We start from the raw sequence: 16,393 nt of genomic DNA on the forward strand, positions 1-16,393 counted from the left end.
TACCCTCCAGCTGACCAAAGGTTATTGGCAAATCCTTCTGGCAGAGGCAGCCAAAGAGAAGACCACCTTCTCTGGGCCAGAGGACCTATACCAGTACACAATCCTCCCTTTTGGATTTCATGGGGCTCCAGCAACCTTCCAGTGACTCATTGATAAGTTATTATGCCTACATGCGAAGTATGCAGCCACTTACTTGGATGATGCAATCATATACAGCCAAGACGAGGGATACCCCTAGAAAAGGTGGAAGCAGACAATATTGGATACACTGAGTAAAGCGGATCTCACTGCTAATCTGTCCAAACGTGCAATGGAAGCAAATTAGCTCAGGTATATCATGGGGAACGGTGTAGTGAAACCCCAGCTGAACAAGTTAGCGGTGATACAAAGTTGGCCAGACTGATCAGGAAGAAACAAGTCTGAGCATTTCTGGGGATAGTGGGGTATTATAGGTGATTCATTCCCCACTTTGCCACCAGGGCATACCTTTGATAGATCTGATAAAGTCCAGAGGCCCAGACATACTAAAATAGAGCAGTGCGGCAGAATATGCTTTTGTGGATTTGAGGACAGCTCTCTGGGATAATCCAGTGCTAGTAACCTCAGAAGCTGAGAATGAGTTCAGACTATAAATGGATGCCTCTGAAGTCAGGCTGGGAGCCATATTTTCTCATCTCGTACCTCATGTGACAGGGTCAGGCCAGCTGGCTACAGGAAAGTGGTGGAAGGTAGATACGTTAGCCCCAGATCAAGCAGGTCTCTTTTCTCTGGGTAAAATAACAAGGACTATTCCAGAACAATCAGGAACCTGCTAGAACCAATTAAGGCAGGCAGGCTAATCAGGGCACCTGGTTAAAAAAGACCTCCCTTCAGTTAGTGAGAGGCACATAGGGAACTGGGAGTGAGAGGATGTCCTGCTGGAGGACTGAGGAGTACAAGAGTCATCAGTCATCAGGAAGAAGGTCCTGTGTTGAGGATAAAGAAGACGCTGTGGGGGAGGCCGTGGGGAAGTGGCCCAGGGAGTTGTAGCTGTCACGCAGCTGTTACAGGAGACGTTGTAGACAGCTGCTATCCACATGGCCCTGGGCTGGAACCCGGAGTAGAGGGTGGGCCCGGGTTCCCCTATCCCCCCAAACTCCCTATCTGACACAGGAGGAGTTGACCGGGTCTGTGAGACATACCAGAGGAGAAGGTCTAATTTGGAAAGGGATCTGGCCTGTCCCCGACCCACTAGGTGGGACAACACAGACTGCGGGGATTGTTCTCCATTTCCCCCAGGCTGGCCAGTGATGAGGTTAGCTGAGTGAATGGCAGGTTTGTGCCACTAACAAAAGTGGCCAAACTGAGGACTGCCGTGAACCTCTGAGGTGAGCAAATCTGTCAGAAAGCGCAGGATCCACCAAGGCAGAGGAGGAACTTTGTCTCGCTCAGTAGATATGCCTTCCCAGAGAACAAAAGTAAGCTGTAGTGGAGAAAGAGTGCCTCATGGTAAAATAGGCCACGGAAACCCTCTGGTATTACCTCTTTGGACAGAGGTTTACCCTTATTATGGCCCATGCTTCCCTTAAGTGGATGCACCAGAACAAAGGAAAAAAGGCAAGAGTAGCAAGATGGTTCCAGTCACTACAGCCCTTCCACTTCAAGGTGCTGCACAGAGCAGGAATCAGGCATGGCAATGCTGAAGGCCTGTAAAGGGTATGTTGTTTCTCCATCCTCATACCCAACCTCATAATATTGAGTTAGGCGGGATGGGGGAAATATGTGACAAAATCAGACCTGGCAGCTATAAGAGAGTGGCAGAAAGCAAATATATCAGTACTAGAATGGTGAAGGCCAGTTTCCCTATGAACTGAAAAAAGGGTTACCTCAGGTTAATTAGAGACACCTGAGTCCAATTAAAGGCTGCTGGTGACCTTTAAAAACCCTCCACTGGTGAGAGAGAGAGAGAGAGAGAGGGGGAAGAGTGATGAGAAGTAACTGCACTAAGGTTAGAAGAAGCAGGAAACTAAGGCCTTTTGTAGAGGGCTGTTCTCCCTCAGTAAACACTGAGTTTATGTCTCTTTGGAGGGCTGAGGCGTCTCCCTGTGCTGGGCCTGCTGCCCAGGGTCCCCCTCGCTTTCCCCAGCTGCTCACCGCACCCAGCTCCACCACTCTGCCCTGGGCTGCTTCTCTGGCCCCTCTGGCTCTGGTTGCTACAGCTCTGCTCCCAGGACAGGTCTGCTCTGCAGGCTGCTTCTGTGACTCTGCTCCCAGCACTGATCTGCTTCCTGGGCTGCTTTTCTGGCCCCTCTGGCTTTGGGGCTGCAGCTCTGCTCCCAGGACAGGGTCTGCTCTCTCTGGGCTGCTTTTCTGGTCCCTCTGGATCTGGCCCAGCTCTGCTCCCCAGCTCAGCTTGGGCCCCTGCTTTCTCCTTAGCTCAGCCCCCACTCTGTCTGACCCAGGCAAATGCAGCTCACAGGGAGGACGGGACCTCCCTGGCCTCCTGACTCCCTGATTAGCCTGCCCCCCCCCCCCATCATTCAGGCTGACCTGGAGCATTGGCCTCTCCCCATTGTTCCTGGGGGCTGTCAGTCTCAGGGTCCTGGTTTCCCACCGACCCTTCCCCTTTTAGTACTGGGAGCTAGCCAACCAAAACACCCCCACTGAATGTTAGTAAGGGGGCAACACTCCCCTTACACAAGGAATGTATGTCTTTTGTGTTGTGGCTGGTCTTTTGCTTAAGAGAATTACTTGGGTCTATCTTGAGGTCCACCTTGTAAATATACCAAAGTTAAGCATTAAAGATCTCTGGAATATGATTGATTTATTCTGGTATACTGGCCCTTGCAGAGGGAGAAATGCTGAGGTGGCAAAAGAGGTGCCTTGCCACAGTATGTTGATTTAATTTAATAGCAGGGCTGTTAGTAAACTAGTAGGAAAGAAAGTCAGGAAGAGAGCTGAGTGAATATTTGATATTTGGTTTGCTGGTCATACAACTGGGGCCTCTCCTCCCCCCCTCCCCCCAAATTTTTTGGGTTAACCTGAAATTCAGTAACCCAAAAAGTAAATAAATTCATTTTTGATTGAATTAAACTTTTTGTTTGACCTGAAACACAACGTTTCATTTCAGTTTTGAGTTTTTAAAAACATTCCATTTTGTTTAAAAAAAAAAGTTTTGTGACCAAAAGCTGTTTCAACTAAAAAATAAAATATTTCATTTTGAACACATTGACACAAACCATTTTGATTCTTTTGGATTTTTTTTTTATTTTGGGTTTGTTTCCAACAAAGAAGTCGGCAAATTTAACACAAATTTGCTAAATGCTTCAGTTGGCCCATATCAGCCTTTTTCTGCGGGAAAAAAGTTCCGGGTAAAACCTTTTGCCCAGCTGTAGTCAGGAGGTGAGACACAATACCTGATCTCTGAGTTGTGAAGATGCTAATTTCAGGCTCCAGCAACAGCTGTTTTGCTAAGGCTGGGAACAGTGACAGATTAAAAGGACACAAAACTCTGTCCAGGGAGGCAACTGTCATGGAGCAGCCTGACACAGATAAGGCAGACCCTTCAGAAAGGTCAGAAACTGGTGAACTTCCAGGGGTCTGGTGAGGCTTAGGGAAGTGAGACATGCATGTGGACTATTGGCTTGTTCTCATGTGCTGTTCTGTGCGCCTATTGTTAGGGTTTAATAATACTTTAGTTTAAGAAGGCTGCCTCATGACAGTATTAACCGCTCATCACCATGCCTGAAGGGGTTGAGGCCAATTAGTTGGTTGGTGAGCAGAGGGCTGGAGCCAAAGACCTGGTCTGGGAGTGAGAGGCTTCTGGGAGTCCACTCCACGGATATGATAAAACACATAGAATTCAGTAGCAGAGACAGGAATAGAACCCAAGAATCCTAGTTCCCAAACCTGTGCTGATTTCTTGAGACTGTAGACTCTTGCATCAGTTACTAGTCAGTGGTTTCTCACCCAGTTTGCACCTCTGTAAATTTCAGGAAGGTGCAGGGAATCTGGCCCTATTGAATTCTCTTCTGGTTCTTACCGTTCTCCCAGAACACAATCCTGTTGATCAGGAATTAGAAAGACTGGATTGTCTCTGAGCTGGTGTGGATCACAAGAGTGAAAAAGGAAATGTGGGGAAAAATGTCATTAGGACAGCATTTCTTACCAGGATGCATATGGTGAGTAAGATGGGACCATTGCTACACAGTCACTTTCAGAGATGCAAAGATTCTAAGGCCAGAAGGAACAATTAGATAATCTAGTTCAGTGGTTCTCAAACTTTTTTTTCCGCAGACCACTGGAAAATTGCAGGACCACTTAATGATCTTTCCAAATGTTGTTTGTACCGTTAGCTAATTATCGTAGAGCACTTTGCATAAAGCGCTATATAAAAAAATCCTTAATAATAATTAACTGTCCCTCTTGCATGCATATTATCTGCATACATAGCTCAGCTTTACGATTCTAAACAAATCTAGGAGTCAACTATAAATAGGCATGCTCTCATTGCAAATATTACGACAATATTTTCTGATACTGGAAAGGAGAGTAAAAGGCATTCAGTCAGGCTTATGCAATTTCTCTGAGATGTCCACTCTAAATTTGATTAATACTTCACAAGCAGAGAACAGTAAAATTAAGTAATAAAGTGACACAAACAGGAAAACCAAACCAAGTGACAACACTGAAAATACAAAAGAAAGTAAAATATCAAGTGGTTGGTTATGGGTATTTTAAATGAGGGTTTAGGACCCACCCTGTGCAAATGCACCAGAGCCCTGTAGAAACAGACAAAGTTCTCCTGGTTTCACATTGTGTTGTGTGTCACCAACTCAGAAACTCACAGTGCACTCATTGAGTACTCATTAACACATGACTTGGAGTTTGCAGACAGATCCCTGCTTCAGAGAGCTTGCAAATAAGGTCTTTATCCTACAAAACACCTAGCAGCACCCCCACCAAACCTAGTGCTGCTTGCTACTTAAGAGTCAATGGGAGTACTCTTAGGCTTAGAGGGAACTATCCACAGACCACCTGAATGGAGCTCGGACCACAGTTTGAGAACCTCTGATCTAGCTGACATCCTGTATATCACAAGGTATTTAATTTCACCTATCACCCCTGTTCTGAACCCAAAAATTTGTGTTTGGCAAAAATATCCTCAAAAAGGCATCTTGTCTGAATATTAAGATATCAAGAGATGGAGACTCCAAAGCAGAGCTGCAACTTAAGAAAAAATAAATTCACTGCCAACTTGGCAATTTTACCATAATGGTGGGTCTCTCCTCTAAAGTCCCAGCTCCTGAAGTCACATGATTATGTGAGGAACTCAGCTTTCAGTTAAAAAGCTCCTAGTTCTATTGACTCCAGAGAAAAGCTTAAAAACATGTCCTGAGTGTGACCCTAAAGGCTCAGAAAGCAAAAGTAAAGATCCCCCTCCCCCAATTTATTATTTTTTAAAACTCTGGTGATTTTTAAGCCAACCCCATGAGTTTTGAATGGCTGGTGATACTGAAAACCCCTGTTTCTTAATATTTCCATATTTATTAGTTACACTGTAACCTCCCTCATTTCAGTAGACTGAGGGCAGATCTACACTTAAAACACTGTAGAAGCACAGCTGCATTTGTGCAGCTGTGATGGTGTAATGCTTCAGTGGGGATGCTACCATGCTGACAGTGCAGTTAATCCATGTCCGTGAGAGACCGTAGCTATGCGCTTTCTGCATCAGGGATTAGATCGGTATAACTTTGTCGCTCAGGAGTGTGGATTTTTCACCCCCCTGATCGACGTAGATAAACCAATGTAAGTTTGTGGTGTAGACTTGCCCAGAAGTATGTCAGGAACATAGAGGTAACTGAAAACCCTACGTACAATATTAGCCTTTTGCACAGATTAGAAATATTACTGAATTACTTTCACTTTCAGAATGAATGCATATTACTTGCAAGACAGAGAGCAAAGAAATCATGTGGTTTGGGCAGGCAGTTTGACTCCAGTATATACAAGCACACACGAAACAGATGTTATTTCCTGGTGAAGACAAAGGCACATGAAGGCATCTTTATGGCTGGGAATCCAGTAGAAGGTAGGATAAATGAATGCTAAGATATTTTTAACTGCCTGCATGACTTTCTCACTTGGTTTGGGAAGCCTGAGTTAAGCCGGCAGGAGTTCCCTGTGTTTTTTGAATTTCACAACAAATCTTTAAATTAAGGATAAACAGATAGCTGCCGCTTCCTCTGCATGAGCCGTATTACACGGAAATTACATTTCCTGTCTTGGGGAAATTGCATTGATGACTAGAATGGAGGATAGAATATTTATAGAAATTCTTTTCTAAATTCTGATTCACAGGAATTGATACATTGTCGTATAAATTCTGATATATGCCTTTAACATAGATGTGCCTCCTTATTTACGTCTTTTTTTAAACTGGGATAATGACATTAACTTTTTCAGAGTCTCCTAGATTTACAGTAGTGGTGGTGTCACTGAGGTCAGAATTCAGCCCTGACTCCACTGCACTAAGTGGCTGACTCCAGATTTACCCTCAAGGGAGTTGAGATCCGAATCTGGCACTGACTCCATCGCGGTCACTTTGGATTTACCCTGGGGTAAACGAGATCAGAATCTGGCCCTGACCCCACTGTAGTCAGCGAGTGACTGAATTTAGAGCAAGGTCACTGAAAGCAGAATTAGGTCTAACACCTGTACGGACAAAAATGTGAGACTGTCATGATGTGTTGTGTGCAAGTGGAGACCCCGGACTTGGCCTGTGGGCTTTGAGATCAGAATCCAGCCTTGACCCCACTGCAGTCAATGGGTGACTCCAGATTGACTCAAGGGGAGCTGAGATCAGAATCTGGCCCCAAGTGCCCTGCAGTCAGTGGGTGACTCTGGATTAATCCCGAGGTCACTGAGAGCAGAATCAGGTCCGATATCTGTACTGACAAAAATGTGAGATTGCGGTGATGTGTTGTGTGCAAAGAAACACCATAGGCTTGGCCATTTGGGTTGAATCCCCCTGCCCTTCACCTTGTGCCATCATTAACACCAGTGGAAAATGAGGGTAGAGCACTGGACAGGGGCTGAGGAGGCCTGGCTCTGGCTTGCTGGGTGACCTTGGGCAAGGGTCTGTGCCTCAGTTTCCCCATCTGTAAACTGGGATAATGAAACTGGTCACCTTTGTAAAAGTGCTTGGAGGTCTACAGATGATAAAAACTAGAGAATGGGGGCTCTTCCTCTGTTTAACTGCATTTCCACTTTGGAGCAAAATCTGCCAGTAGAGGGCGAGTTGGCTTTTTCAAAAACCTTGTGTCTTTTGCTCTTTACACAACAAAAACAATCTGAAGGATTCTCTTAGGGTGACCAGACAGCAAATGTGAAAAATTGGGACGGGATGGGAGGGTAATAGGAGCCTATATAAGAAAAAGACCCAAAAATGGGGACTGTCCCTATAAAATCGGGACATCTGGTCACCCTAGATTCTCTTGGGCTCAGCTGGCCCCAAATCACTATGTTTACTAACTACACACAGACACACCAGGCCCAGCTACTGTTGCTCTGAGAAAGTTCGACTGGCTTCTAAAGCAGAGAACACAGTGAGTGCCATGGGAGGGGTCCCAAAGTATTTAAATGGATACTGTCCTATACCTGTGTGCTAAAACAAGGGAATTGAATGTAAACACATTATTATTTTTTATTTACATTTTATAGATTTTTCCCTCCCCCTCACAAGTAGGAGAAACACAAAATCACAAATCTAGGGGGGGAAGTACAGTTATGACAATTAGATCAGCAAAACAGCCATTGTCCAGCAATCAAGAATTTGTATGATAAATAGGCTTGGAAGAAATATATTTTTATCTATAAATGTCCCTAAACATTGATTTTTACCGTACACCCACAAACTGATGGAAAAAATATTTCCATCAATAATAATCTAAATTTACAGATGAGCAAAGTAAGAAAAATGCTGTTTGAGAACTTATCAGAGTTCGATTTAAGGCTATTTACCCAGTATATTTTGACATGTGATGGTGACAATTTACGTTTTAATGGTTAAAAAGCTTTAACTTTTTGAACTGCAACATCTACATCATTAAATGATTATTGTCTGACCCTTCTTCATTTCCAACCAATATGAAAATTTAAATAGATAAAAATCTAAAAATTGCTTAAAACCTATAATTTTGCACAACAGTGAAAATGTAAATAGATTAAAATAGAAAAAATGCTTACAAATAAATATTGATATTATCCGTCAAAATTATATACAAAAAAATCTGCCAGACATAATGAAAAAACATATACAGATAGATTGTGTCAGCAACGCCTGTTCTGTGTCACAGGTAGACTCCCTAGGTATAATAATCAGAACTGCCAGTGGGCCAACCAAGAATGAGGCCCCATGGTGCTAGGTGCTGCTCAGACAGATAGCAGGTGGTATATGAAATGACATGATTTCTTTCAGCTGACTATAAGTTCACTCCTCCTACTCAATGAGCCAATCTCAGTGTTAGGTATAAAACCACACAAAAGAGAGAGTGAATGAAGTAATTTTTTTTTTTTAAGAGACAGCAAGCAAGGCAGGAGAACAGAAAGATAAAGGAACAGGAGGGGAGGGAAGAGATGGATTGGGGTGGGGGAAAGGAGAACAACATCTCTGTTCCCATCTGCTAGGGGTTAATAACAGCTACAAATTAATTGCAATGTTGTGCTTGAAAATGTAATGCTTGTAGCTCAGAAATGCACAAGTGAAAGCTCCCATGATTCTGGCCTCCATCCTGTAAACTCCTGCATAGGTGTGTATGTGTTTGCCAGATCAAGGCCTATGTTCCATTGTGCATAATGCATTAACAATATTAACTGCATGAAAAAGAGTGTAAAATATTACCATCTGACAGTCCCATCTTCTTCCACTGTCCTTTCATGAGGAGAACAGTTTTGCATGTAGTGAAAACTATTTTTTACTTGTCTATGCACTACTGCATGGGATTTATCAACGTCGCCTAATTTAATATGTCTTGATGCTGCTGATTATATTTGACAAATATTATTTTTTGCTAAAGCTGTTGTGCTGATGGAAGGATGGGGCAGGAGGAGCGTGAGAATGCATTTTTGGTTTTACGTCCTCATTTTGTGTCTTCAATGAAAAGCTTTACACTCCAACCTTGCAAGCTGAGCTGAATTTGTTAGGTTTGTTTTCAACTTTTGACACAGCTCTCTCACTTCCTTGCATCTTCACACAGACTGCTTCTTCCTGGATAGCTTTTACCTTGAAATTCAAATCCTGGATAGTTTTTGCCTTGAGATTCAAACCTGGGATCAAGTGTTGAAGAGAATTAAGGCTAACAAAACTAGAGATTCAGAATTAATTAAAATGTTTTTAAAAAAACAACTCTTACCTACTTCACTTTACTTCTCTTACCTGAATACTAAGGTGGAGGCACTGCTGTTTTTCAGATTTGTAATTGATACAATGTTGGCTGCTCTCATAATTTTATTGTTTTGTGATATTTGGTGCTTTTTAAAATCCTCAGCTCCTGGAGTCAGGTGTTTACGTGAGACTCAGCTTCCATTTAAAAACAAAGTCAGATCCTATCTTCCGTTGTTGGGGAGAAAAGCTACACAACATGATCCCTATAAGGCCCCAAAACCAGGAGACAAAGAAAAAAGTAAAAGAATCATCTCTGTAAAATCAGAATGTTAAATACCTTACAGGGTAATCAGATTCAAAACATAGAGAATCCCTGTAGGCAAAACCTTAAGTTACAAAAAGACACAAAAACAGGAATATACATTCCATTCAGCACAGCAATTTTACCAGCCATTAAACAAAAGGAAATCTAACGCATTTCTAGCTAGATTACTTACTAACTTAAGGAGTTATGAAGAGCGTTCCTGGCAAAAGCATCACACAGCCAGACAGACCCTTTGTTCCCCCCCACCCTCCAGCTTTGAAAGTATCTTGTCTCCTCATTGGTCATTTTGGTCAGCTGCCAGCGAGGTTATCTTAGCTTCTTAACCCTTTACAGGTGAAAGGGTTTTGCCTCTGGCCAGGAGGGATTTTATAGTTCTGTATACAGAAAGGTGGTTACCCTTCCCTTTATATTTATGACACCCCCAAAAAAACTCTCTCACTTTTTAGTTATTTTCCAAGCTGGAAAGAGTAAAAAATGAGGAGGGGGGGAAAGTGGGAGAAAGTGGATTCCCTCTCCATACACACACTGCTTCTCACTTTTTAAAAACTTTCCTCCCCTTCTTTCAGTGAAAGTAAAAGGTAGGGGTGGCGATAAAGAGGGCAGGAAAAACCCAGATCTCCAAACCAAAATGTTTTAGTTTCCAAATCTCAAATAAAATGTCATTTTGAAACTGAAATTAAATGAACTGTCAATTCAAAATCAAAAATTTTCATTGGAATTGCCATTTTTTTTATCCACGCTGATCTTGAGTCTTTTGAAACTAAATTCGCAGGGTTTGATTCTCCACTGTATAGAGAGACCCAAAGATCTTTACCTCCACAATGCAGGCTTGTACCAGTTGAGCTGAAGGAGCAACTCTGTTAGCTGGAAGCAATAGTAGGTTTTTATCCTCGATCAGCTAAATTTTCAAAGACATGGATGTTAGGTGCCTAACTGCAATTTGCACCTATGAAAATCTCCCCCTAAGTGGTTAAGCCACTGGAAAGGGACATGACACAATAGGCCTGGTCTGTACCTCTGAGCACCGTAGCTATGTCAACCTAAGCCCCGGTGTAGACACAGCTAGGATGATGGAAGAATCAAGAATGCTTCTGTTAACCGATCTACCATTGCTTAGGGAGTTGGTTTACCTATAGTCATGGAAAAAACACTTCTGTCTCTGTAGACTGCCTCTATACTATGAGGTTGCAACAGCACTGCAGCTATACGGCTACAGCCCCTGTAGTGTAGACAAACCCTTAAGCTAGTGTTTGGGGATTGAACCAGAGACCTCCAGAGCAAACAGCAAAAGCTGCTACAGCTTGAGTTAAAAAGCCAATCCTCTGCAGCTGGGGGCTGTAGCAACTCACATCCCCTGTGGATTGGCACAGATGGGCACCTGTAGCCCACTCAGCGGTGGGTTATACTTGCACTTTGTGTTATCATTCACACTTGTGCAAAGTGTGTGTGACACCCTACCACCAGTGAAAGCAAGGACGGTCAGCCCTGCAGGGCTGACCATCTATAGCATACAATAGGGAAAGTTGTTTTATAGCAGGATTTCTGTCTCTTGCTAATGAAATGCATGCTGGGGAGAGGGTATTTCTCCGTAGGTGTTGGAACTAGGGGTGCTGCCACACTCCCTGGCTTGAAGTGGTTGCCATTATATATAGGGTTTATTATTTGGTTCAGTGGCTCTCAGCACCCCTAGATTTCTCCGAAGCTGTCCATTTTAATATTAACATATTCATTGGTTTTCTTTAGAGAAGTTCAATTTGACAGAATTATCAAATTAAGAGTCTGATCCAAAGCTGAGGCCTCAAGTGTGTTGTGATCTTAATTCCTTCTTTTGCACTTGCTTTCTGTTTTGTCGATACTTTACCAATAGCTATTAACGTCATATTTCCCCAAACCTCATTAAAATATTTAGAAAATGTTCACAAAATTTCTGCAAAAACATTCTTACATCTTTGAACATCTTCCTGAACATTTATTGGTTTTTCCACTCCACTTAATTATTATCATTAATAATTATTACTGTTGCGAATTACACCTGATAGGACACGCACACAACTGCTGTGAATTACACCTGGTAGGTCACGCACACAAATGCTGCGAATTACACCTGGTAGGTCACGCACACAAATGCTGCGAATTATACCTGGTAGGTCACGCACACAAATGCTACGAATTACACCTGGTAGGTCACGCACACAAATGCTGCGAATTATACCTGGTAGGTCACGCACAGTTCAAATCTAGGCTGAGGCACAGAAACAAAGTCCACAACTGCAGAGTTCCCAAAAAACACCAAGTTTATTACGCTCGAGCGTGGTGCCCCCCTGCTAGCCAGGAGGGGACCCTGAATACAGATTATACAAAGGTTATATACTTTTTAGCAAAGCATGTTGCCCTCGTGCATCAGAAACCTTAGCCAATAAACAAACCCTTTTCTTATCTACCACCTATCCCTGCTTGGTTCATTCCTCATGCTAAACCAGTAAGTTAATTACACAGCATGGTCCTAAAGCCATGCATCAGTAACTTTTATTATCAGGATGGGAGGCCTCACATCAAAGGCCAGGAGATAGGGAGTTAGGGACTGACAAAAAAACAGATACTGGGAGTCAAGGCAGGTTGGAGACAAGGGGGAGGGTTTTCACAGGAATGCAGTATCTAAGGAACACGCCTCCTGGTGCATGATGTGCTTGCTTTTAGACAATGGTGGGCCTCAAACCAAAATGGAGTCACATGTGCTAACTTTTCCTTAACATTACCATAAATAATAATACACACCTTATCTGAGATGGGGCCCCATCATGCTGGCACTACACAGACACACAGTGACGGAGATCACGGCCCCATCTTGCTGAGGGCTTGAGATTTGGGTCCCATTGTGCTGGGTGTTGCACAGATATATACGAAGATACTGACCCTACTGTGAAGAGTTAACATACTGAAAAATGTATATTTCCCCATATTACTCAGCAGTGGAATAAAATGGGGAAAATACTTTCCCTGTGATTGAAACTTACTGTAATAGTTTCTCTCTCAAATGGTCATTTAAATGAACACTGGGAATATGCTGTTACGCTCAGTGAACAGATGCTGTTTTTCTGTTTTTGATTTTTTTTTTCATTCCAGGAACGAAATATTTAGAACTAGATAAAAATGAACCAAAGCCTCTGAGGTCAGGACTGTCAGAAGATGCCCCTGCTGAACAGGACCCGGGATCTGGACCCCAGCCGCCAGCTGGTTCTGCTGAAGCAGCCGCTGAGGTGGGGCGTTCGTTTCCTTAGGATCAATGGGAACTGAGCTTAGTTTTATGGCTAATCAGGAACTTTCCAATGATATGTTGTTGTTTTTTTGTCACAAAATGCTGGTTTATTGAAACTGAAATTCCTTGCGGACACATTTCAGTTTCAATAAAGTTTCACCAAAACACAGGCCTGACTTCCTGCCAGCTCGCTTGGTGGTGTGCTTGGGGGCCTGGCATTACAGAATACATGGGTTCAGGGCAACCTCACCAGGCAGACTGCAACTGGGCAGAGACCCTAGGGCTTCCAGGCTTCCTGCCATGAAGACCTGAGTGTAACAGTCCTGGAAGTTCTTGGAGACCTGGCTGGATCTGGTGCTCTCAGGTGTTCTAGGCTTCCCAATGTGCAGCGGGGGACTGTCTGGGCTGCTCCTTACTGTGGGGGTCTCCCTGACTTCCACGGGCTATGGATCAGGACCTAAATGGTCTAATTTTCAGACTCATCGGGCACCCAGCAGCTCCCAGTGTAGTCAATGGGATCTGCTGGCTTACGCTGGTGGAAATCTTTCCAAGAACTTTTTCTTTTTGGTGGAAAATTTTTTTTTGACTAAACCAAAATTTCCTGAAAAGTCTCCACTTTCCTCAAAATCTTTTTATTATTTAGCAGTTTTTGGCCAAAAATTATTCTGTTTTTAATTATTATTGACCAAAATTATTAAGGTTTTTGGCAGTTTGGGGTCAAAATTATTACAGTTTTTGGCAAAAATTATTTTGATTTTTGGAAGTGTTGGGCTGAAGTGTTCTGGGTTTAGCGGCTTTTTGACAAATAGTTGCTTTTTTCCTATGAAAACCACTCCCACTCCCATTTTCCAATCAGCTCAGCTGCTGGATGCTCAGCACATCTGAAAATTAGTCCGCTTATTTAATTGCCTAACTATGGATGTAGGGGCCTCCTGTTTTTGAAAATCTGAGCCATAACCCGGCTGTTATTAACGTTTTCCGTTAATCTGTTTCTGCCTTCGGTTAGCAGAGTTGTTGTTTATGCAGCTACCCTCATGCCTGTCAAAGGGCTGCATTTGGCATAAATCAAGCCTCTGCTGTGTTTAGTCACCCCATTCATGCTTTGATTCATTTCCTTTACCAAGGAACACAAGGTCGGAGCTACAGATCGAGCCACTGGCAAAGCAGAGACAGAGAACCAGAAAGAGGGGAACACAGAAGATGGTACAGGTAACCATTTCATTCCCTGTGTGTGGTTTTTTTTTTTTTAGAGCTGTTTGAAAATTTTAAACAGAAGAGTTTCCATGCAGTTTTGTCCAAATTGAAACATCTCATTTAGAAAATGTCAAAATGTTTTGTTCTGATAATATTGTTTTGGTTCACTTTGGTTTTGACTTTTATATTAAGTTTAGTATCACATATATGATATTTAATAATATGTATATATGATATTTAACATTTAAATATAACATAAAAGTAAAAATGACACCACTGAATTTCAATATTCCTGAAAAGAAAATTTCTGAAATGTTCATTTTCAGGAAATTTCATAATTTCAGCTTTTCATACCAATTCAGAACATTTTTTTTTTGAAATGTCAGAATTTCCCCAAGAATAGAAATTCCCTTCCCTGAGCAGCTCTAGTAATTTTATTTACAAGTTTTTTATTTATAAAGATAAATGTAATCCAAAAATCTGCTCCTTCCACCTGTAAAGTCTCTGTTGATGTGAACTATTACCACCTGGGAACAAGTGAAGATGTTGTGTGCACAATCTCACAGAGACATGGTTAGTGCCTTAAATGGACAGCCAGAAATTTGTGGTCTGGCAGCGGGGATGGGGTCACCGCAGTGTGGTCTCTAGTGGATTCAGACATAGAATCATAGATTATCAGGGTTGGAAGAGACCTCAGGAGGTCATCTAGTTCAACCCCCTGCTCAAAGCAGGACCAACCCCAGCTAAATCATCCCAGCCAGGGCTTTGTCAAGCCGGGCCTTAAAAACCTCTAAGGAAGGAGATTTCACCACCTCCCTAAGGAACCCATTCCAGTACTTCACCACCCTCCTAGTGAAATAGTGTTTCCTAATATCCAACATAGACCTCCCCAACTGCAACTTGAGCCCATCGCTCCTTGTTCCGTCACCTGCCACCACTGAGAACAGCCGAGCTCCATCCTCTTTGGAGCCCCCTTTCAGGTAGTTGAAGGCTGCTATCAAATCCCCGCTCACTCTTCTCTTCTGTAGACTCAACAAGCCCAGTTCCCTGAGCCTCTCCTCATTGGTCATGTGCCCCAGGCCCATAATTATTTTGGTTGCCCTCCGCTGGACTCTCTCCAATTTGTCCACATCCTTTCTGTAGTGGGGAGCCCAAAACTGGATACAATACTCCAGTTGTGGCCTCAGCAGTGCCAAATAGAGGGGAATAATCACTTCCCTCGATCTGCTGGCAATGCTCCTACTAATGCAGCCCAATATGCCGTTAGCCTTCTTGGCAACAAGGGCACATTGCTGACTCATATCCAGCTTCTCGTCCACTGTAATCCCAAGGTCCTTTTCTGCAGAATTGCTGCTTAGCCAGTCGGTCCCCAGCCTTTAGCAGGGTATGGGATTCTTCAGTCCTAAGTGCAGGACTCTGCACTTGTCCTTGTTGAACCTCATCAGATTTCTTTTGGCCCAATCCTCCAATTTATCTAGGTCCCTCTGTATCCTATCCCTACCTTCCAGTGTATCTACCTCTCCCCCCAGCTTAGTGTCATCTGCGAACTTGCTGAGGGTGCAATCCATCCCATCATCCAGATGATTAATAAAGATGTTGAACAAAACCGGCCCTAGGACCGACCCTTGGGGCACTCCCTTGATACCAGCTGCCAACTAGACATGGAGTCATTGATCACTACCTGTTGAGCCCAACAATCTAGCCAGCTTTCTATTCACCTTATAGTCCATTCATCCAATCCATACTTTTTTAGGCAAGAATGCAGTGGGAGGGAGACCGTATCAAAAGCTTTGCTAAAGTCAAGATATATCATGTCCGCTGCTTTCCCCATATTCACAGAGCCAGTTATCTTGTCATAGAAGGCAATCAGGTTGGTCAGGCATGACTTGCCCTTGGTGAATCCATGCTGACTGTTCCTGATCACCTTCCTCTTCTCCAAGTGCTTTTGAAATGGTTTCCTTGAGGACCTGCTCCATGATTTTTCCAGGGACTAAGGTGAGGCTGACCGGTCTGTAGTTCCCCGGTTCTCCTTCTTCCCTTTTTAAAAGATGGGCACTATATTTGCCTTTTTCCAATTGTCCGGGACCTCTCCCAATTGCCACGAGTTTTCAAAGATAATGCCAATGGCTCTGCAATCACATCGGCCAACTCCCTCGGCACCCTCGGATGCATTAGATCTAGACCCATGGACTTGTGCTTTTCTAAATACTCCTTTTCTAAATAGTCCTTAACCTGTTCTTTCACCACTGCGGGC

At 43.3% G+C, this 16,393-nt stretch overlaps 1 protein-coding gene across 1 annotated transcript in view; it reads left to right on the forward strand.

The window, feature by feature from the left end:
- Window positions 1–9,075: 9,075 nt before the first annotated feature.
- The window catches only part of LOC141989671 (E3 ubiquitin-protein ligase rnf213-alpha-like), a 174,349-nt gene continuing 167,031 nt past the window's right edge, over window positions 9,076–16,393 (forward strand). Inside the window, 3 exon segments of the mRNA XM_074956604.1 lie at window positions 9,076–9,091; window positions 12,813–12,946; window positions 14,070–14,154. Of these exon segments, the coding sequence (XP_074812705.1) occupies window positions 9,076–9,091; window positions 12,813–12,946; window positions 14,070–14,154 (235 nt within the window).

Source organism: Natator depressus, chromosome 6 (assembly GCF_965152275.1).
Source record: "Natator depressus isolate rNatDep1 chromosome 6, rNatDep2.hap1, whole genome shotgun sequence".
Lineage (NCBI taxonomy): Eukaryota > Metazoa > Chordata > Testudines > Cheloniidae > Natator > Natator depressus.